This window comes from Limulus polyphemus, unplaced genomic scaffold (genome assembly GCF_000517525.1).
Source record: "Limulus polyphemus unplaced genomic scaffold, Limulus_polyphemus-2.1.2 Scaffold1, whole genome shotgun sequence".
In the NCBI taxonomy this organism is placed as follows: domain Eukaryota; kingdom Metazoa; phylum Arthropoda; class Merostomata; order Xiphosura; family Limulidae; genus Limulus; species Limulus polyphemus.
In genome coordinates, this window is record NW_013665611.1 from 1,913,082 (window position 1) to 1,929,645 (window position 16,564).

General features: G+C 33.2%; 1 protein-coding gene and 1 long non-coding RNA gene across 11 annotated transcripts in view; one reads left to right on the forward strand and one right to left on the reverse strand.

Moving 5' to 3' along the window:
- LOC106464952 (vinexin-like) overlaps positions 1-16,564 on the forward strand; it is a 214,069-nt gene that overhangs the window by 102,141 nt on the left and 95,364 nt on the right. For all 10 annotated transcript variants that reach the window (XR_002611087.1, XM_022389279.1, XM_022388835.1 and 7 more), the window contains exons 4-5: positions 4,203-4,370; positions 9,792-9,896. Coding sequence is in view for 9 of the 10 variants with exons in the window: in XM_022389279.1 (XP_022244987.1) it covers positions 4,203-4,370; positions 9,792-9,896 (273 nt within the window). In the remaining variant the exon portion in view is untranslated. The remainder of the gene's footprint in view (positions 1-4,202; positions 4,371-9,791; positions 9,897-16,564) is intronic.
- Positions 15,513-16,564, reverse strand: part of LOC111086474 — a 6,327-nt gene continuing 5,275 nt past the window's right edge. Inside the window, exon 2 of the long non-coding RNA XR_002611194.1 lies at positions 15,513-15,861. This is a non-coding gene — a long non-coding RNA (uncharacterized LOC111086474). The remainder of the gene's footprint in view (positions 15,862-16,564) is intronic.

Below are 16,564 nucleotides of genomic sequence, written 5' to 3' on the forward strand. Positions count from 1 at the left end.
TTTTCGTTCGCTGCAACACCATCTTAATGGGAAAACGTACGCAAATGGGGAAAGTGTTAAAGAAGACATCGGCATGTTTCTTTGCTTCAAAGCCAAGTGATTTCTTTAATCAGGGCTTAAACAACCTGACTGTAAGATGGAAAAGCATCATCGATAATAATGTCGGCTATTTCATTTAATAAATGTTTTGTTTTGATATATAAGTTGTTCGGGTTTTATCATTAAAAAAAAGCGCCATTAATTTCTTGACGACCTAATATTTTCAGACCAAGTTAAACGTATTAAATGAGTAAATAAACATAGAGAACGGCTATTACGCTTGACGACTAGTCGATTTTACAAGAAAGTGTAATGTGTATTATCCTAATGAGTCACCTTACTAAAATACTGTGAAAGTACCTTTTATAGTGTCATTTGTTTTGCAATTTTTGTGACTTTAATACAATTGTGGAATGAGGGAATGTTTTAATATTACCACAAAAATTTAATCAGTTTATTTCTATGTCATTTAGTAGTACACTGATAATTTTTCATCAGGGCATTGAAACTTTGGACATGGCTGTAGGTCACGAAGTCACTGATCACAGAGGATAGTGAATTTAGTGGGTCAGTGTAGCTTTCTGTTTCTAGAGATTGGTCCCATTGCACTATATTTGTTTTGCAATTTTCGTCACTTTAACATAAATGTGAAATGAGAAAATTTTTTAAGGTTATCAGAATAATTTATTGCTTTTATCTGACAACTAAAATTGGTTTCAGCTACAATTGATAATTTTACTCACACGATCTGCATTGTGTCTAAGTAGAAGAAAGAATAAAAAATTTTCAGAGAAATTGATGTGATCATGTAATAGAGAATGCGCTTTGATAGATGCCAAATTATGTTTAAAAACCTTATTAAAATGTTTTAAAGTGAAGTAATCTGTCTTAAAAGTTGCGTGATACTTTTGTTCGTAAAGCCTATACGCATGAAGAATTTCTACGTAAAGAAACATATTTGTCATCCAAAATTAGAACTGATGACAGTTGCGTCCTGTTGTATCACATACATACATACACACCCTAGGGAGAACTTGTACGGTAATTGTTTGCTAACTTCTAGTTTCTCGTCTCAATCTTCCTGGCCCGGCATGGCCAAGTGGTTAGGGCACTCGACTCGTAATCTGAGGGTCGCGGGTTCGAATCCTCGTCACACCAAACATGCTCGCCCTTTCAGCCGTGGGGGCGTTATAATGTTGCGGTCAATCCCACTATTCATTGGTAAAAGAGTAGCCCAAGAGTTGGCGGTGGATGGTGATGACTAGCTGCCTTCCCTCTATTCTTACACTGCTAAATTAGGGACGGATAGTGCAGATAACCCTCGTGTAGCTTTGCGCAAAATTCAAAAACAAAAACAAAACTCAATCTCCCCAGTGGATGAACGGTAAGTGTATGGACTTACAACGCTAAGATCTGGGGTTCGATTCTCCGTGGTGGCTAGATCGAAAATAGCCTATTGCGTAGTTTTGCGCTAAAACAAACAAATTTGTCTCCATCAGCAGGCGGAGTCAAATAATACAAGTCTGAAAAGTGTTTTCAGAATTTCTATATAAAAGCTTAAATAAGTCTATTTCTAACAGGAACAGCAAAAAAAAAAAGAACATTGTATTATTTTAACTTTAGTAATCGTGTAACAGTTAATAATACTATGAATGTTGGTTGCTATTTATGTCTAATTCAGATTCAGTACTCTTCAGCCATAATTTACTTCATTTATTACATGGGCCGAACGTGGCCCAGTTCTGGGTATACCACACTACGAATATTCGAGCCTATCGTTCGTGTTCTGTTGTGGCTGGAAGAAAAAAAAGCGCAATTTGCAATTTCAGGCCGCAAAGACTTTTTTCTATATTAAAAGAAACACGTGTTGATAACAACAAGCGGTAATCTACAAACACCCAGTACTAACCAAAAAATGAAAGTCATATAACTGTTTTTTTTTATATATATAAAACCTTAAAACACTTACAAAAGCAACTATGAAAATTAGAGGAAACAGTGATTTTATTTATTAATAAGTGCATCGTGTATCATCCTTACGAGTCTCTTTATTCAAACGTTATTATTTCTTTCCACTGAACTAGTTGATTTTGAAAGTATAATGTGTATCATCCTTGTACAGAAGCGGTAAGTGCTGTTGAGTAGTTGCTTATCCACTTAATCTAACAGTTCAACATTAGAGGAGACTAAAAAAAAGTCACCCCCATCACCGGTAGCTCAGCAGTAAGTCTGAGGGCTTACAAAGGTAAAAATCTGGGTTCCATACCTGCGATGATTCCTCCCAGATAGGCCATTTGTAGCTTTTGTTCTTAAAAACAACCAAACAAAAGAAAAATATTTATTAAATTGTGCTTAAGAAGTGCGTGATTATATCATTAAGAAAGTAAAGTTTAATGCAAACGTTGTATAGTTTATTTTAGGTTAAACTGATACTTATTTGTAGATTTTTCTCTTCTCTATATACCTAACTCTGTTACTTCTGATACGTCTTTATAAAGACTTAATCTAAATTTGGAGCTCTCCCTCATTGCTCAGAAAAGGAAAGAAACAGTGGTTTGAAAATCAAAGCTTTTCTTTTCAGTTAATATAAGCCAGCAATAGAAGTGCTTCAAAAATATGTAACCTTGATGAAGCTTCAGTAGTATTTTTGTTTTATTTTTTATGTCTTGTTTACGAGAGTGATTTATATACAGTTATTAACGTTTTCGTTTGTTTTTTTGCGGTAGGTTGTGTGCTACATCTTATGAACACCTACCGTAAACGCACTTTCAGCTTTAGAATTAGAGAATGAAATTGGTCGTGGAAATATGTCCAAGAAACATATTATTTTAACTGATTCTGTAAAGTAACTTCCGTCAATTTAATTTTTCAAAAAATACAAGCCCAAAATGAAAAAAAAAATGCATATATTGAATCTCTTAAAGCCCCCTTTTATTTCTTACATGTTTTCGTATGTCGTCTGTTTAGGTTCGTGATTTACCGATAACCTTTTTTTGAGCAAACCTTAAATACGTATAAACTCAAATAAATTAAAATATTGAAATATACATTTCCAATTTAATTTAATATCACTAAACTAAAACATTTTATAGACAGGCGAAAATTCGAAAATAAACATAGACTTAGTTGCCAATTATCAAACCAAAATATACTTGCATTAAGATCATCATTCATCAACCAGGTTTACGAAAGGTGCCCCTCTGTGTTCAATGGCCGTGTTTGAATGTCAGCTTCAGTTGTGTGTATTTTAATTTCTAGCTTAAGAATCGTCGTGTACTTTTAGAATATGATCTTGTGAAATTTATTTTATATCGTAGCATGTGCAATTAAAAAAAAGGGCTGTTTTCGAATATGCTATGATTAAATACAGTGAAGAGTAACAATATTAGTTTCAAAGCTTTTTCTAAGACCATATCTCAAGATATAATACATTTGCTTAAGTATACGTATTTTATAGGCACAATCTTTCTTCTTAACATTGAAAGTCAGTAATAAGCTGTGTAGATCTTCCAATATTTTATGAATATTGTCTCTTGTCGAAGTTATTTCATCCCTAAAGTAACTCAGTATGAAGTATTGAAAATAAGGTGCATTCTAATGACATAAAATGGCAACCATAACTTTTTTGAACTTTACATAACCCAGAGTTCGTGTATCTCTAAAACTGTACATTCTTTCTCCGTTATTATGTTAAGAACGCTACATACGTAACTTTATAATATTTGAAAATCAGACACTGTTCCAAAAACAACTTCACTGTTTGAGTCACGTGCTTATTTGAAAATCGGACACTGTTCCAAAACAACTTCACTGTTTGAGTCACGTGCTTATTTGAAAATCAGACACTGTTCCAAAACAACTTCACTGTTTGAGTCACGTGCTTATTTGAAAATCAATCAGACACTGTTCCAAAACAACTTCACTGTTTGAGTCACGTGCTTATTTGAAAATCAGACACTGTTCCAAAACAACTTCACTGTTTGAGTCACGTGCTTATTTGAAAATCAATCAGACACTGTTCCAAAACAACTTCACTGTTTGAGTCACGTGCTTATTTGAAAATCAGACACTGTTCCAAAACAACTTCACTGTTCACATGCTTATTTCTATGATCTGTTTAAAGAAATTATAAGATGATATGAATTATTATATTTCATTCTTAGATGATGTTACTTCGTTATCCACTACGTCAAGCTCCAATGGGTCCTGTGCAACTACCGTTGTCGCCAACACCGGCCACAAGGGGTCTCCGCGATGTGATGAACGAGCTGATACGCCCAACGCAAAGTGGAACAATAGTAATTTACAGACATCTAACAAAGAAGAAAATGGTTAGTGTCGTTCTACACTCTTTTTTATTTCAAGAGAAAGAAGGCGTCAGTGTTCAGTGACTTGTCTAGTAAATAATCTGAAATATTCCAAATTATAAGAAACATTATATAACTTATTTTTTTTATTTCCAAAATTCTAAACTTGGCGAGAAACTCAGAAGGGTTGTTTGCGATGAGTAAAAGACAATTCATGAGTTTTACATATGAAATGAACATTATTCCCTATCAGTAAAATACAGGGATTCTACACAGTAGGAAAACTGAAGTAACTATAGACCAAATAATGAGTTTTCTCTGGAAGCCAGAAAGTTCATAATTTTACATCAACACTGGTGTTAATATTTGGGAGATTTAAGTATCAAAACCCTATCCCAAAAATTACAAGCATGGTAACCATTTAAGATAATTATAAAATGACCAAAAGGATATCTGTGGCATGTTTGTGTGATTTGTTTGTTTGTAATTAAGCACAAAGCTACACAATGGGCTATCTGTGCTCTGCCCACCACGGGTATCGAAACCCGGATTCTAGCGTTGTAAGTCCGCAGACATACCGCAGTGCTACTGGGGGCTTATTGTATGATCAAAACACACACAAAATGGTTACGGTAAATGCTCAAGGATATCTTTCACAACCAATTTAGGGTACATTCAAGTACATTTAGCAATGAGCATTGGGTATGTAGAAATATTTCACTACCACAAAGATTAACATTTACCATGATATAGATTTTCCAAATACAAAGAGGGTAATATTCAGATAAGAGAATAGTCACTGTGATTACAGAATGTGATATTTAGATAAGAGAATAGTCACTGTGATTACAGAATGTGATATTCAGATAAGAGAATAGTCACTGTGATTACAGAATGTGATATTCAGATAAGAGAATAGTCACTGTTAGATACGTTCTGTAGTCACAGAAGAAAATAGTCACTGTGTTAGATACGTTCTGTAGTCACAGAAGAAAATAGTCACTGTGTTAGATACGTTCTGTAGTCACAGAAGAAAATAGTCACTGTGTTAGATACATTCTTTAGTCACAGAAAAGAATGGTCACTGTGTTAGATACATTTTTTAATCATAGAAAAGAATAGTCACTGTGTTAGATACATTTTTAGTCACAGAAAAGAATAGTCACTGTGTAGATACATTATGTAGTTAGAGAAGAGAATAGTCACTGTGTAAATACATTCTGTAGTCAGATAAGAGAAAGTCACTGTGTTAAATACATTCTTTTGTCAGAGAAGAGAGTAGTCCCTGTGTTAGATACATTCTGTAGTCAGAGAAGAGCGTAGTCGCTGTGTTAGATACTTTCTGTAGTCAGAGACGGAAATAATCATTGTGTTAGATATATTCTTTATTCAGAGGATAGAATGGTCACTGTGTATATATATTCTGTAGTCAGATAAGATAATAGTCACTGTTAGATACTTTCTGTAGTAAGAGAAGAGAATAGTCACTGTGTTAGATACATTCTGTAGTCATAGAAGAAAATAGTCACTGTGTTAGATACATTCTATAGTCACAGAAGAAAATAGTCACTTTGTTAGATACATTCTGTAGCCAGAGAAGAGAGTAACCACTGTGTTAGATACATTTTGTAGTCAGAGAAGAGCTACTGTGTTAAATACTTTCTGTGGTCAGAAAAGAGAGCAGTCACTGTGTTAGATACATTCTGTGGTCAGAGAAGAGAGTGACCACTGTGTTAGATACATTTTGTAGTCAGACAAGAGAAAAGCTACTGGGTTAGATACATTTTGTGGTCAGAAAAGAGAGCAGTCATTGTGTTAGATAATTTCTGTTGTTAGAGAAGAAAATAGTCACTATGTTAGCTACGTTCTGTAGTCACAGAAGAAAATAGTCACTGTGTTAGATACATTCTGTAGTCAGAGAAGAGAAAAGCAACTGTGTTAGATGCTTTCTGTAGTCAGAGAAGAGAAAAATCACTGTTAGATACTTTTTACAGTCACAGAAGAGAATAGTCACTGTGTTAGATACTTTCTGGAGTCAGATAAGATAATAATCATTGTGTTAGATACATTCTGTAATCAGATAAGAGAATAGTCACTGTTAGATACTTTCTGTAGTAAGAGAAGTTCAGAGAAAAGAACAGTCACTGTGTTAGATATACTCTTTAGTCAGAGAATGGAACATTTATTGTGCTACGTACATCCTGCACTTAGAAGAGGGAATTTTAAGCTTGTTCGATGCGTTTTACAGTTAGGGAAGGGGACTTTCAGTGCGATAGGTATATTCTACAGTTAGAGAACATTCAAAGTGTTGATTTTTGTCTTCTCTCCATTCAGAGAGGAGAACATTCAGTATGCTAACCATATTCTGCTATTAGAAAAGGTAATATGCAGTATGTTAGGTATTCAAACTGTAAATAAGGGGAACGTTCAGTGTTAGCGGGATATTGGTCAACCTAAAAATGAAACATTTCGAGTGATAGAGGGGGGGGACATTGGAAGTGATAAGAAATCTAACGTAACTTACCTCCTCGATATCCATACGTGTTCCTCACCTGTTAAATAGTTTACAAGTGAACTCGCATACTTAAGATAAATATACCTTTGATAACATACTCTAAATGTTGGACATTCACACGACCTTCTCTTAAAGAGCATTAATCTTTGGTGAAGTTAAGTCCCAAATGGTAGAAATCTTGTTGAAATCCATTTGCATTTCACGAATGAATTGTTCTTTTTTCTTGCTATCAAACCCGTCTTTGAAGTATTGTATTTTCCTTTTACCTACAGAGAAACTCCTGGTGTGATAACAGTCAATAAGTAGATTGTTTACTTAGATCTTAAAAAGACTAAACTTTATTTGGATCTATGAGATTTCATGATATTCAGTATAGCGTAAAGTTAGCCATTCTTTCAGTGTTCGATAAAACATTGGATAAGTTGGTCTCGGCAGGACTCCTCTATCTGATAATAAGATACGAGGAAGAGAATCAGAAGACAAAACAGGCAATAAATCTTCCTTTTGTGTTACTTATGCTTGTTCTGGGAAACTCTACATAATGAACGTTTCTTGAGAGCTTTGTATTGAATTGAAATACAAAGTGTAATTTATTAGCATTTCAACAACGATCGAGGATATTGTATAATAGTAGCAATGTTTTCTAGATTACGATATTAGATGCTTAAGAATACCTCTAATGGTAAGGAATGAAGTTTTTCACTTTAACATGCTTCATTATTTCCAGTTTCATCAAGAAAGAATAGCTTTTGAAATCAAATTTTTCAATTATTCATGTTGAACTAAAATTACAAATCACTTCACTTAGTTATGCATATTGAGCTGAATTTGCGAACATTTAAGCATTAGGCGATTTTATCTGTCGTGATAAAATATTAGAAATAAGACATTAAGTCAGGCTTACTGCCAAAGTTAACGCATAGTTGGAGATGAGGTAGCAATAAGTTTAGGGACTTACAGCGCTAAAATCCGAGGCTCGACGGACAGAGCATAATTAGAAAATTGTGTAGCTTTGCGCTAAAAAAACAGGAATTTAGTGTCCTCCGATAGGTAAGCTGTAAGTTTACGAACTTGCCACTCTAAAATTTGGAATCTGATTCCTCTCTTTGGACAGAGCGCAGATAGCCTATTGTGTAGCTTTACGCTAAAACAACAAATGAAAATAGAGATATATCTGAATAGATATTGTTAAAAATAACGACTGTATCATGCTTTCATTAGTTGCCAGCCAATTTGACTTAGCCCAATACACGTGATGCTTGACCACTTAATTTAACCTTTAGGATGTTCCAGTGATTGAAAACTACAAGTTTACTCTGAAAAGACTGACTAATAGATATGGAAAATACAGTAATTCTATAAAAGCAGAATATAATAAATCCAAACCACACTACACAACAACCTCGCTTTTTTTCCCGAAATTAGTAGCATTTCCTTCAATCACAGAACAGTAAATTACGATATATATATTCGGAGTAGAACAAGATATTTTAGGTCCCAAATATAAACTAAAACTCGTAATCATTATTACATTAACACTTCAAATACATTCCCACAGCGGGTCAGTACTACGTGGGACAGAGCGTAGATGGTCCATTATGTAGCTTTGTACTAAGAAAACAAACAAAAGCAATCTTCAAATAAAAATACTAGAGCCCCCCCCCCCCCTCAGTGGCACAGTGGTATGTCTGCGGACTTATAACACACTAGAATCCGGTTTTCGATACTCATTGTGTAGCTTTGTGCTTAATTACAAACAAACAAACAAATACTAGATTTTCGAAAACACCCATTGTTCTACCTTTCATAGTAGAATATCTGCATCGTGAAGATTTTAATAAAATTTTATTTTTATTTTTTGAACAACTAATGAATTATGGAATATTTCTAATTTTAACTTTAATCGTGTGTTTCGAAAATCTTCTCTGTTCAGAAAATGTTTTTGTCAAAATTTAATGTGAATGGATTTTTACTTCTTCTAGACTACTTGCATTCTCTTACATTCAAATAGTTTGAAAAAATTTATATTAATAAAAAAGATCACTTTACTCTACGAAATCAATATTTCAACATCTGAGTTCTACAGCTTGACAAATCGTTTTGTCCGTATTGACAGTGAATTTAAAGTTATTAGTTTTCTTGATTACTTAATAGATGGCGCTTCCGTGTCAGAATTTATCGTTTTATTCAATGTGCTTACTATAAATCTCTTGTGGTAGGTTTATCCTAGTGTGTTGTCTATAACACGTTTGCCGTGACATATTGAAAATAATTATATTGCTAATAAAAATAACCACCCCAATAACAACTTGTTTGCTACTGTTTGTAGAACTATGGACAAACATCTGCAAGTTCAACTTTGTTACTTGAATCTTGAATGGTCTTTGAATGATGGAAGAACCCATTAGACACCTATAGCGTTTTCATTTAACAATGACCACTGTTACCTCTTTTGAAGTCAAACGTTAAAATTGTTTTTATGCACTTTTGTCTAACTAAAGAGGACATAAACAAGATTTCAGGTCACTTCTTCTCAACTCGTCTTTTGTATGGAATATAGGAAATGTAGTTTCATTGTATCCACAGTTTTGTGGGACGGTATTACTAATAACAGAATAAATTATAGCTTTTTTACGACAGTGTTTTGTTAAAATAATCTTAACTGTTGTAAAATTTCTTTTTGAAGTCAATGTATTAAAATTCACGTTTATTGAGTTAAGTATATTCTAAGATAAGAATTACGTTCTCTTCAACAACAATACTGGATGTTTCAAAATATAGTTACAGGCAACATTGTTTATCAAATGCAACATGTATTAATAAATACGCGGGTTTTTAAAATAATTATACTATAATTATTTAATCACTGTATGACTCTAACTGTGTAATAAAAGCATAATTTGGTCTTATCTCTAATTATTTAAATGCAGGTGTTCAGAAGGATCAGAAGCAGGAAGAAGATCTGAAATTAGCATCGTCTTCTCCTAAGAACTACTCGCCAGTTAAGGTCACTGTTTCTAGCTCTAATAGAAAAGGTAGATATGAATAATTTTTGTTTGATTTTACACTAGGTGATATTACACTTACCATTGAAACAACCAGAAAACCAATATACCTAAAACGAAAAACATTTCAAACTTCCATTGAATGCAAACATTGAATATTGAAGTATTGTGAAGGTCTTAGTTGGAATGACGGAGTTTAATGTCATTGTCTTTTATAGAAAAGATAAATATATAAGCATTTTGATTAATTTTATATTACATAGTATGTTACAGACCCATCGTAAATCGACATGTTTCACATTGTTAGACTGAAAAACAATAGTGAAAATCCAGTAAAAGTTCTCAGTGACTTAAAGAATAATTTTGAATATACCACCAGGTAGATCTTTATAGTATGTTGCCTGCTAATAATATGACAATTTTAGTTAATTAAGGCTTTTTCTTCTGTCGAAATCCAACTTAAGTTAAGGAGCTGTACAAGTTATCTCTTTACTGGAATACCAACATTATATTTATCTAGAAGCGTAGATCATCAAAAAACATCTTGACCTTGTGGTAAAACAATTAAACACGTTTTTATTCACTTGCAATAAAATGTTAATGAAAAACCAGTATCGATAAACAATCCAGCATGTGAGAAGGAGATGAATATAAAGCAAACAATTGCTTATACCACGTATATCCCCTGTAAAATCAATATTAAAAAATCTATAAATTATTTAATACTTTCGACTATCAATAATACTATTTAGTTTTGTGCAAAATAATTTATTTCTAGTTTAATGTTTTCATTTAGATTTAAACACCCAATATGTAATTTTTGAAATATAAGTTAAGTGTCTTTATTTTATTTTTATCTCATATATCATAAGCTATATTATTCCATATTTTCACTCCTACATTGCCCCCCAGTGGCACAGCGGTATGTATGCGGACTTACAACGCTAGAATCCGGGTTTTGATACTCGTGGTGGGTAGCTTCGTGCTTAATTACAAATAAACAAACACTCCTACACAAGTTTGTTGACCTATTGATTTTTTGAAAATAAGGGTATATGTAAATCTCTATTAATCCTTGATTCATAACTATGAATTTCTTTGTTATTTTTGAATAACAGGTATATTAATTATTTAATTTTTTATATTGTACATAAAAATAACCAACAAGTATTTATTTATTTATTTCATAAATGTTTTAATATGTTAATTTTATGGAGCAACTGTTGAAAAAAATTTTGATAATTTGGACATAAGTTACTTTTTGCAGGAGCCAAAAATAATTTAAATTGTTTTCAGAAGAATTTCCCCAAGAAATATTACCATACATTAAACGAGGGTACATAAAACTGTAATATAGCATAATTAAACGTTTCTTATTAACCCAAATTTTTCCTTTATTCATTACTCCTATATTTTTGGGCACAGTTTTTCAAATGTGTATATGTTCAAACCAATTTAATTTATCATCAATTAATATACTCCAATACTTTACTGTGGAACATCTCCATTCATATATATATATATATATATATATATTAAGTTTGTTATTATTTATAATTGATTAGATCTTACATGAGTCACATGTTTGATGATGTTAGTTTAAATGTTTCAAAACCAAGAACGTCTATGAATATAACACATTAGTTCTGAAAAACATCTCGTGCTTTGAGGAATACAGTCAGGTTCCTTTCTGGTGTCTCAGCGGTAAGCTAGAGAGCTTATAAAGCTAAAATTCTGGTTCGATCGCTGCGATTAGCACAGTTGAGATAGTCCATTGTGCAGTCTTGCGCAAAGTAAACAAACAGATATAGCAAGACTATCCAATTCAGAATTTTTCTTCCAGCGTTCTTTGTTTGTTTTTCGGATATTCGCGCAAAGCTATTCAAGGGCTATCTGCACATAGCCGTCCCTATTTTTTAACTGATAGACTAACTAAATAGTCAACAACATTCGCAGTCACCTGTTGGACTACTCTCTGACCGAATACTGGAATTTGACCTTTACCCTTACAACGCACCTACGTCCCCAAAGCGCGAAGCAAAAAATGGTATTTTTTATTTTTGGATTTAACGGAACGCAAACAATAGAACCACAGATCCATAGTTTGGAACGCTATCTAAGAGCAGCCTTTCTTTTAGCATGACACTAATTTAAATTAAATATGTATTACATATTTTCCCGTAAAATTATTTAGACATAGGAGTTTCCAGACGTTTCTTCACATAAACAAAACACACATGATCTAGGCCTTTTTTTTTATCCTTTCAGTAATAGCTGATCTGATTTTGTAATAAGAATAAAACAAACAAATAGATAATTTTTTGTTTGTTTTTTACTAGAGATAATACTAATTAAAACAAACAAATACCGCTTTTGCGATCAAAGTCGTTTGGCCGGAACACTGACCACCTAATTATTTTTCTCTTACATCGATTTTCATCATTTATTTGTATTATCAGCTAATGTTGCCTAAATTATACGTCACTTCATAGCATCATCAAGTAGTTTACGCGAAATTCTAAACTATTGCAATTTACTTAATAAGATTCGATTTAGGCAATTTTTTCATTGCAATATGCAAGTTTATGAAAAATTACCTTTGCGCTATTGCATCAGTTTTATATTTACTTATTCTATGATTAACCCCCATGGAGACAATTTTTCTGTTTAGAAACATACTGTTTTAGCTTCAGGTAGCAACTGATCTAAATATGTCCATACTGTTTCTCAATTTCAGAATTTACTTTCAAATTTCGATTACATATAATTAGACATTTGTCTTACTTCGTGTATTTGTTCCTTAAAGATTAGCTTTTTACAAGATAATGCACTTGCGAGCATGGTGCAGATAGACCGGCAACTTATGATGCTCATGAACAAAAGTAACCCTATTTTCTGAACCCTTGTTACCTATCGTTTCATCACGTGTTTCCGGATCTATTTTGATACCTCAGTGTGTGTGTGTGTGACGACACAACGTTGTCCTCAAGGGCATGTCTTCTCCTCTCAAGTGAAGAAAGCGAATATTATTTGAGAAACGTACTTACCTTTAGCTGAAATAGACAATCTAACAAGAATAACGAACACCTTTGTCTCTCTTGTAAGGTTTTTTTTTTCTTCCTCTCGGATATTTTTCGTGCTATCGTACAACCGAGTCAAGGCATATCACTTCAGTGAAGAGTTACAGGCGGTAGAAAAGCTAAGAGCAAAACTTTCTCTGTTATTATTATTATTTGTTGTTGTTGTGAAGATGTATTTAGATTATGGAATCGTGTTGTTCTATATGTATATGAGCTATTGAGGTGCTGTAGCGATGAACAGAGTGGCAGTGAAATAAGTGCTTAAGAAATGGTTTTAGTTGACTTACTACCGAACGTGGCTTGTTTTGTTTTTTGTTTAATTAAGCTCTTTCGAGATGAAAAATTTCCCCGAAATAGTGCTGCTGGAACCTATTTTGTGATGCTATCGTCAGGAAGGAACATTTTGGGTGTATATGTGACATATTTGTTTTCACTAACGAAAATTCGACTTAATTTATTTGAAATTTGGAGTTGAATTACAGAATGTTGTACAATATATATCATTAAATTAGTTCTGTTCGAGACAAGACCTTGATCCTCAGTATTCACTTTACTGCTCATAATGACTTCAGTTGCAGTTCAAACAGATCTGTTTGAAGATGTATACGATACAAAATGTAGGTGTAAAGAAAATTTAGAAAACGTATATCAAAACATTCCTTATACAAGTGATATCCCGTCATTGGTTACAAACCACCCCCATCACGAACCTCGAGTTGGGAAGACCAATCAATTGAATAATAAAAGACGAGAAATATTTCAACAAAATATGCATTTTACGCAACAAGCCAAAGTCTCCTCAACTAGTGTTAATATACGACCCACATCGTGCTGTCCAGTTTTAGTTGGATTTATTGACCATTTGTATTCGATCTCTCCAACGATGGAATCTCTTGAGGAGATGGGGAATAAATCACTTTCGTTTGAGGATATTTCTGCATATAATCGGTCTAAACTAAAGAGTACTGAGTTTGATTCGTATCCTCCGTTTTTCAGTTCCGACATTCATATAGATAAGCATAATACAATTCAGAAGGAAACAAACAAAGCTTATTTAGGTTGTAGTGGTTCATCTCTTGTGGATGAAGAGTTTAGAAACTTAGCAAAGCTTTTGTTACAGCCAGAATCGCTTCTTTCATCAGAATCTCAGAGAAGGTATCCTTCCTCACTTACTGATGACACAAGCCATCAAGAAAAGGTCAACTTTTTCTTTGTTTCAAGCCCTAAAAATGCAGCTTCTACGTGTTCGAGAAACATTAGTTCAGAAAGTTTTAATCCAACACTGAAATCTGGTTTTTACAACACGACGTCGTCTTTGTCGCTTAATCAAAAGGACGAAAGAGAAATAGCCGAAGATAAAAAGATTGAGAACTTTAGATATCCTACTTCTGATAATACACATAATGAGTCATGTCTTCCAGACAAAAACAGAAAAATCTTGTTTGCTGTGAATGAAGTGGATAAGACTGACGATAATGGCTTTGAACATCCGATAAAATCAATCAAACAAGAAAAGGTTCTCCCTTCTTTTTTGTTTCGACTTAAGTACACTTATCCAAAAAGTTTTCGCGCATCTTTAATTCCCAGTTCAGATGAAACGAAAACACCTTTACATAAAATAACAGAAGAACACGACGAAAGCACATTTGTACAGGGAAGAAATGATTTTGATTTAAATGTTCAGGAGAAAAATAAGAAAGATTTAGTCGAAGAATGGCTACTAAATACTTCTTTTGACAAAAATGATGAAAACTTGAAGCAAATAGAAGACGAAATTATTCATCATCTGCAGTTTCCTAGTAGCGATGATGAGCAAGATGTTGGAGATATTTTAAAAGAATTTCACTTAAGAAGAGATACTTGTGACAAGTTTGATATGGTTAACGATTATTCTCCGAACCAAGAAAGATTTAGCAACGAACAAACAACTCATGAAAAATATGAAAATAATGAAGGAAAAGATGTAGAAGAGAGGAAAGAGGACAAAAATGCCTATCAAAAATCCAACGAACAACCACGACGAATACGTCATAATTCACGACGCTCGTCTTCCGTTATCAGCAGAAGTCCAGTTTTGTCACCTGTATTAGAAGAACAAGAAATATCTGGGAACTCTGATCAGAAGAACTCTTCTTCTTGTGGACGGAGCACTCCTGAAATACTTGTAGATGATAATTCAGTTTTTAGTTCCAGTGCTAGCTTTTCTTACAAAGAAATAGACGTCTTACAAACGAATACTTCTTCTCCAATAAGAATGGAAAATACCTTAGAGCACAATGGTCATAATGTTGACTCAACGCGTCCAGAAATAGACGGCCAGTATGATGATGATGGAACAGTTATATCGAAACAGAAGTTGAACGACGAAATGAAACTACAATTTACTGGTTCATGCGAAATGAATCAGCAACCATTAAGTAGCCAAGTGTCAAAAGAAGAAAAGGAAGTAAAACTGGGAGGAAAGAACTGTAAGTAAAGTTATGTTTAGTAAAGTAACGCGGCGCATTTCATGAACTGTGCAGTGAAAATTAGTTAGTTTAAGAAGAGAAATATGCAGGGGAAGATCTAAGGATCTAAGCACATTTTTATGTTCAATTTTGATTTTTACAATATCAATAGAGTGTCAAAACCAATGAACCCACTTTTTTTAATTTCATTGTTATTAGGGAATCATTTTGGTTTTGTACAAAACCTAAATCTCATTCCTTGTATGTTTTTTGCATGAAACAATACATTTTTTTTGTATCCTCACATAAAGTATTTATATTTGTCAGAATTGTGAGCATTTTTACTTACAAGAAACCTTAAAATTGCAACAACTGATGTTCCCCAGTAAGTCTGCGGACTTAAAATGTTAAAATCCGAGGTTCGATTCTCCATGATGGACAGAGCAGACAGCTCAATGTGGCTTTACTCTAAAATAAATAAAAAAAACACTAATTGATGAAGTCCGTACTCAACTAATAATACAAGAATACTCCATTAAGATATTCAATGACAGCTTAAGTTAACATTTACAACCTCCCATATCGGTAATGTAATAATAGATCACCTTAGGTAACAACTGAGTTACTTGGTGTAACACTTATGTACTCTTTATTTAAATAACACAAATAAATGCTTCATACATTTATCAAGATTTGAATACATGCATCTTTAAATTTAACAGTTTGGATAAATTATTCATAAGTGTAACAAGTTTTGAATAAATGATCCATAAGTATAAGAAGTTTAGAGGGGGCCTAGCATGGCTTGGTGATTAGGGCGCTCGACTCGTAATCTGAGGGTCACGGGTTCGAATCCCTTTCACCGAAGGGGGCGTTATAATGTGACGATCAATCCCACTATTCGTTGGTAAAAGAATAGTTCAAGAGTTGGCGGAGGGTGGTGATGACTTGCTGCCTTCCCTCTGTCTATCGCTGTTAAATTAAGGATAACTAGCGCAGATAGCCTTCGTGTAGCTTTGCGCGAAATTCAAAAAAAGTTTTGAATAAACGATCCACAAATGTTACATGTTTTAATAAAAAAAATTAATAAGTTTTGAATAAACGATCCATAAATATTAGATGTTTTAATAAAAAAATTAAGAAGTTTTGAATAAATTATCCAAAATTTAAC